This window comes from Crinia signifera, chromosome 2 (genome assembly GCF_055691185.1).
Source record: "Crinia signifera chromosome 2, ASM5569118v1, whole genome shotgun sequence".
NCBI lineage: Eukaryota > Metazoa > Chordata > Amphibia > Anura > Myobatrachidae > Crinia > Crinia signifera.
Window position 1 is genome coordinate 189,642,370 of NC_139218.1, and position 7,495 is coordinate 189,649,864.

The following is a 7,495-nucleotide window of genomic DNA, read 5'->3' on the forward strand; positions in this document are numbered from 1 at the left end:
TGTTTTAATACCAGAGGCCCAGGCAGTCTCTGACTGCAGTGTCCCATTAACCTGTTGTGGTCGCTCAGTGTAGCACACCACGCATGCTGAGATGTGGGAACATGCTTTGTAAAGTAATTTGTGAAGTGGCCCAGGTACAAACGTTGTCAGAGGTTACTCAGAGGTTATCTTTCTCCCTATGCTGGAGACTGTAACCTTCCCACAAAGACACAGAATACACAGTGAAATACAGATATAAATCAGTGTGAAGTGCATAGAAACTATGTGTGAGCTTCTAACACTGTGTGTGTATAGCTTTAACAAGCATGTGGGGGAGTACTCAGAGACCCCGAGGGGACCAGTTCTTAACCTTAACTCCCTGAGGAGTTGGTTTACAAGCACATATACCTTCAAGTAATATGCATACAGTATTATAATACACAATAAACTGTTATTAAGCACTGAAATCACTTTGCTGTTTTGCTGCAGTGTGCAGCATGGAGAAGCAGGTAGTGAAACACTCTGCGGTCCTGTAGATAACTCCCTTCACTACCTCATGGCTGAGGAGTGTTCATTTGACAGTAATTGCGCAGCAGGGAGATCAGGGAGCAGTGAAACACTTTGCTGTTCTGCAGATAACTCCCTTCACTACCTCATTGCCTGAGGAGTGTTCATTATACAGTAATGGCGCAGCAGGGAGAAGCAGGAGGCAGTGTTGGCGCCCACAGAGCTATCTGGTCCCGCTCTGAGCAAAGCCCCGCCCCTTGTAATGGCGCCAGGGCTATACTAATATTTATACTGGCGCCTGGGAACCTTTCATAAGGGTTTACCCACATAGCGGTATATGCCCTGGTGGTCCAGTGGCAATGCCTGGCATCCAGTGTGTCGGCGTGGCTGCAGTGTAAAACATCTGCGCGCGATCCCTGTGCAGGGCCACCGCGCTGCCATCGCCATTATGCCGCACATAAAACCGGCGTACCCCACTGAGGGGACCCGGTTATTATTCACCACCGACGTTTTCAGGCTGAGCCAGGGGTGTGCGGCAGCTGGGGGTGTGCTCGCTGCAGCGCAATGCCCGCGGTAACAGCACCCTCTCAGGTCGGTGGACCTGCAGCAGGGATCAGCTCGGTTCCTTGAAAGGCCTGCAGCAGTCCCTTCCCCTGGCTTCCCTCGTCGCAGGGAAGCTGTTAAGCCCAAACAGCAACCCGAAAATAACAAACTAAAAGAAATTGAAGAAAAACTCTCTGGAGCTCCAGGAGTGTGCATCCCCTCCTGAGGGCACATTTTCTAAAACTGGCTAGTAAGGGGATGTAGAGGGGAGGAGCCAGCACACCCTGGTTGAAGAAAATGTTATGTGCCTGTCTCCTGTCGGATACCCTCTAATCCCCAAGGTTATAAGACCTCAGTACCCCATCCTGAATGAAAGTGAAATTAATCCTGAATGTGTGTGTGTGTGTGTGTGTGTGTGTGTGTTAGATTGTAAGCGCCACTGGGGCAGGAAATGGTATGAATGTTCAAATATTTTCTGTAAAGTGATGCGGAATATGTGCGTGCTATATAAATAACTTCCTACAATAAAGGAGATCACTATTTTGTACAATCAAACAACATTTGTGTTTTCTAAAACCTCAAGTTCTTACATCTGTGTCGACCCACTGTCTAATATCCATTGGTGCTGCAGTCATATCATCTACTTTATACAAGATGTTTGTTGGCGCTTTCTCTGCATGTCTCACTATGCCAACTATCGTGACCTGACAAAATTTGAAAAAAAGGAGAAAAAAAAAATTAGAAATTGAACTGCAAGCTGTAAATCAGTATGAAGCAAAGAACAGTCATGCTCACATTAAGTGTACCCATTTTGTGGAATTTTAGGGGACAGAAAAAACCCCATTGGTAGACTATACGGCTGCAAACAAAAGGTACATATGCCTTACAGTCAAAGCTTCCAACGGGTGTGGTAAGGGACTCAAACAGCATGGTGAGCGCAAAAAAGCCCCTTGCTGCACGAGCCACCTATTCTATTCTCCCTCTATGGGAGCCGTGGATGAGAGAAAATAGCGGGTGGCCATCGGGCACCCGACTGTCGGCGTTTTGACAGTCGGGAACCCTTCCAACAGTCACATTGGTTTTTTTACAGCAATTTCATCTTTAGACATTTAATTTATTAAATCAATGCGGTTTTCTTTCAATTAAGATATAGGGAAAAAAAAGTCTTAAAAAAAATTGCATTAATGTTTTAATAAAAAAAATTTAAGCTTGCTTTTTATATTAATAATCTGAAACATTGCTACATATGACAAACCTTGATCAACCATGTTTTTAAAGCATTCTAACATTAAGGGCTGTATTCAATAGTTTTTTTTTGCCGACAACCACTAGATGGTGCCCAGCAAAGCTATTTAATTGTAGCTATGCTAGGGCGCGTTTGGCTGCCAGTTGAAAGTTGAAATAAGCAAAAATCACTCATTCGTTGTTCAAATGGTACATTTCATAGCTCGCCCATTAGCTTGGTCAGATTTAGCTGTGTGCATAGCAGTGATAACAAGAAAATCACTGGTTATTTAAGGAGCACAAAAAATAATAATAAAAACAATCCAATCATTTAAACATCACCCTGCAATCCCCTGCCCCTTTAAAAAGGGTTTGGGTACAATATAACAATTGAATAAAACCCTAACGATTCAAAGTTTTCTTTCAAGAAAATAATTTTTTACATCTGAATTTAGGTAGACTAAACATTAACATACAAAGTACACAGATACATCTTAATAGGACTGAAGGTTCTGAATTGAAATAAACAAGAAGGAGACTAACCCATTATGAGTTTCTCTGTGTATTGCTTTTATAAAGTGTTAAAGTTGTTTAACCTTTAAGACTTAAGGGCCGAATGTATCAAGCTTCAAAAAGTGATAACATGTAGAGTGATAAACAACAAGCCAATCAGCTCCTACCTGCCATGTCACTGACCGGGTTTGAAAAAATGGCAGGTAGCAGCTGATTGGCTGTTTATCACTCTCCAATTTACCACTTTTGAAGCTTGATACATCTGGCACTGAGAATGTTAGTTGTGGTTTTCTCATGTGTTATAGTATTGTTAGGGTGTCATTTTCGAGTCTTTATATGGGAAATATAATTGAAGGACCCACATACACACCTGAGAAAGTTCCACCTCACCAATCCTGAACAGCTCATCGTTTTGGGTAGCAGACAAAAGTTGCGATACTGTACAGGGTACTATCTGTTGTGCCCTAGATCTCTGTACAACAGAAACAGAACGCATTAAATATGTTAAACTTATGTCAATATAATGCACTTGAAGTGTCACGGTCAGTAATGCATAAGACTATCACTATACTGATTTTTATATATTAGGACTTTGAAAATGATGTCTTTCTCTAAAGACATTTCACAATCATACTAGTCTGTCTAATAAGAACTAATGAATTGACCACTTTAAACACATTTTAAGAACTGTCCAAAGTGTGTACCAAACTTTACAGTATCTGTGCTGAATGTGGAGATTGGCAGAGGTCCCTGGCAGCCTGCTAAAATTAGTGTTTTTATGTCATCCTTCGGTACAGTTATGTGGTGACGACAGGATTTGCTTTTGTTTGTCCACTTGTTATGATTGGAAGCCACTGTTGCTGGTTTAGCCTATTACATTATACATACATAAGTTGAATTGATCCTGGATCACCAACCCAGGGCACCCCTGCAAGTGGGTGCCACGACAGTTTGGGAACCACTGGTCTAGTGTGTATGGGGCTATGAAGTCTAAAATTCAAATTGAGTAACTTTTCCTATTTCAATAATAGTGGTCCCCGTAATTTGCCACTTTATATTTCTTTCTAAAGTACTTAATATGAAACTTTTGGCCTAGGGGTGCCACAAAAAAAAAACCTGATACTCTAGGACAGGGGTAGAGAACTCCAGTCCTCGAGAGCTAACAGTTTATATTTTCCAGCTCACCTCAAAAGGTACACTCATTAATGACCGACACATTTTAAAAGATCCACAAGTGGTGCTAAATACTTCACTTGTGATTCTATGAGGAGAAATGGAAAACGTTAACTGTTGGTAGCTATTGAGGACTGGAGTTGGCTACCCCTGATCTAGGGCGCTGTGCTTCGAAAAAGTTTGTGAACCTCTGCACTAGACAATATTTTAAAAGATATCACTGAGATAGATATATAGATATATATATATATATATATATATATATATAGATATATATCTATATATATATATATATCTATATATATATATCTATATATATATATATATATATATATAAAAAAAAAAAAAAAAAAAAAGGAAGGTTTAGTATGTATGCTCACTTTAGTTATTGATGCATTCTCCCACCCCTCAGCTGAACATGCAGGTCAATTTTGGCTGTGTAGCCAACAGCATGTATGAGGAGAGGGTGATGTCATTGAATGATATTGGTAATCATCATTCAGTGTTTACACACTCTCCAGTTTGACCAGCGACATCACTGACAAAGTTAACTTTATCAGCGATGCTGCTAGTTGGCCAGTGTGTGGGACATGTTTATATACAATAGATCCAGAAGAAGCCATTCTCTATATCACTATATGCTCATTTTACAGTTTTAAAATGTCATTTTAAATTTCAGTGCATTTTGTACTAAAAATAAATGGACGTAAAGTTCAAAACATACTGATTTCTTTTCCCCTTGTGTGGGTGCTGGGGATCCAAAACCTCCAGGTGATTGCGTATAACCACCTCCTCCCATTCCAGCACCACCATAGCCTCCGTCAAAACCACCTAATATGCAATGAGAGAAATAAAAGTGTCTATCAGAAAGAGAAAACAGAGACCAAATATGGGAAATAAAAAACATCAGACAAGATCTAGTCATCATTACATTCAAAGGCGGAAGGAGTGCAATAGAGCTCTAGGATATTTTCCATAGCCCCTCCTTTTCTGATCACAAAACCGATGTTTTGCTGTTTTTTTTGTGTGATTTTTAAAGTGCCGGGACACGGAGCACATTTTGATTGGCCCACAGGCCAATCACTCAAACATAATAGATGACCATCGATGTGCTAAACTATCGCTGGCCACCTATTGCATAGTTTTACACTATCGATGGCCAGTTGCACTTTTGCCATCCCTACCCCAGCATGGGGTCACGACTCTATGTTGCTGATAATCAGGCCAATGTGTCTGTGGGTGTAACTCATCAAATAAACACCCACTGCTCCTTCCATCCCCAGGTCACCCTTTTCCGTCCCCCCCATTACCCACTGCCTCCGTCACAAAAGCAGTCACTTCACTGACCACACATGTTGCGGCCATTCAGTAGTATCTTGCTCAGGTCCTGTAATAACTTTGGTACTTGTGTAGTTTCACGGCGCCACCGCGCGCACAGTCTGTCTCAGAAACTTGGCAGCTTGCCAGACGCTCTGTTTAACTGTGCGCGTGCCGCTCTAGCTGTTCTCAGCGTAGCTGCTTCCCATATGTAAAGCTACGTTATCAGCATAGTGCCGGGCAGCAGCTGCCCAGCGCTGACAGGTCACTGTGGTACTTGTAGTTCCACAGTGAAATAGGCAGTAATGCGCACCGCTGACAAAGGGGGTGTCCGAAATGTACACGCTACAATTTAGACGCTTTAGTGTCTGAACCCCGAGTCCTTGCAAGCTGTTAAGAAGGGGGGTATCTGGATTCAGACGCTAATGCGTCTGAATTTGGTAGGGTGTAGGGGTACACTGTGCAAAACACTCCTAAACCTGTTCACAATGAAACTAGTCGACGTAACAGCTGTCGACCTTGTTAAGTCCACTATCCACGCAAACCCGAAGCGTGGCGAGCGGCGGCGGTACGCGTCCTACGACCTTTTCATACCCCCACTATCCATGTCGGCATGGAGTTGAGATAGAAAGTGTGGCGAGCCCCGCAAGGGGACGCGGATACCTTCACAGGTATCCGCGTCCCCTCGCGGGCTTCACAGGTATCCGCTGCGCTCGCCACACTTTCTATTCTCAACTCCACACCGACGTGGATAGTGGGGGTATGAAAAGGTCGTAGGACGCGTACCACCGCCGCTCGCCACACTTCGGGTTGGTGTGGATAGTGGAATTAACAAGGTCGACAGCTGTTATTTCGACTAGTGTCATTGTGAACAGGTTTAGGAGTGTTTTTACAGTGCACCCCTATACCCTACGAAATTCAGACGCATTAGCGTCTGAATCCAGATAACCCCCTTCTTAGCGGCTTGCAAGGACTCGGGATTCAGACGCTAAAGCATCTCAATTGTAGCGTGTACATTACGCTACGCTGATAACGTAGCGCTGAGAACAGCTAGAGTGGCACACGCACACGCTACGCTGGTAACGTAGCGCTGAGAACAGCTAGAGCAGCACAGAGTCTGGCAAGCTGCCAAGTTTCTAACAGACTGTGCGCGTGGTGGCGCCGTGAAACTACACAAGTACCATAATTTTTATTGACTGACGGGGTATCAAAGCAAAATAGTTTAAACACCCCTGTGATAGATCTTTCCCTTAGCCCCTATTATAGGACACACACCTTTAAATGGCAGGATGATAAATGTGCCCCTAAAGCACCAATGAATGCCAGGTGCTCACAGCTGCAGCCTCAGCAATGTGCAGGACAGCTCCGGTAGTCATAGCAGGACAGAAAACGTCAGTATAGGGCCAGAGATTAGGGTTGTGTGTGGCTTCGCATAGGGAATAGGGCGGGGTGGCGTATGTTATCATTACATCTAGCTGCGCTCGTTAATGGTGATATATATACACATAGCAGATACCGGCATCCAGCCCTCACCATGATTGTTCCACATTGTGCCCCGGATCTTGCCGTATCCGCTGCCTGTCCTCCAGCAATCCGTTGGCGCGCTCACACCTCTGTATAATAACAGAGAGCCCACCCACAGTGAGTCTCCCGCCACCAGTCACAGCACATCTCCCACAACGCGGGAACCTCTTCTGACCAATCACACACTTTCCTGTCTTGCACGTTACGTGGATACATCATCACATACTGTCGCTGCATCCTCGTGGCGCTGATGTGACGTAGATGGACTCTGACCGGGTTGTTGTGATAGTGTGCGCCTCTGTTATGGAGTGCCGGGCGGGAACTGACGTCATGTTCGCTTCCGATAGATGTCGGTCGCGGTTTAGGATGGGACTGGGTTACTGGGAGACAGATTGCATTATAATCTGATTGCGTGTGTCATTTCATACGCACCCCTGAGCATGCACGTATGTGTTTGTTTTAATAAAGTTATTAAGATCTAGTTGTCATTATTGTGTTGCTAGTACAGCAGGGTAGGGGATATGTAAAGGACCCCATACACTACTCTAATTTGTCCTAAGGACAAAATTGCCTTTTTGCCCGGGAGTATTTACATGTGATAAATTGCATGCAAATTCCCATGGAGCGCAGCAGCAGTGGATAGCAGGGGAGCTGGGTAGCAGTGATTTGCGGTGCAGGAAGCTGGTAGCGGCAGAGGCCGGGTGGGAAGCGACAG

The 7,495-nt window shown here is 44.0% G+C and overlaps 1 protein-coding gene across 1 annotated transcript in view; it reads right to left on the reverse strand.

The window, feature by feature from the left end:
• The window catches only part of RPA2 (replication protein A2), a 27,494-nt gene extending 20,443 nt beyond the window's left edge, over nucleotides 1-7,051 (reverse strand). The window contains exons 1-4 of the mRNA XM_083173423.1: nucleotides 6,790-7,051; nucleotides 4,664-4,770; nucleotides 3,137-3,238; nucleotides 1,620-1,733 (exon numbers count right to left, since the gene is read on the reverse strand). Of these exons, the coding sequence (XP_083029549.1) occupies nucleotides 1,620-1,733; nucleotides 3,137-3,238; nucleotides 4,664-4,770; nucleotides 6,790-6,805 (339 nt within the window). The 5' untranslated portion in view covers nucleotides 6,806-7,051. The remainder of the gene's footprint in view (nucleotides 1-1,619; nucleotides 1,734-3,136; nucleotides 3,239-4,663; nucleotides 4,771-6,789) is intronic.
• Nucleotides 7,052-7,495: the final 444 nt, after the last annotated feature.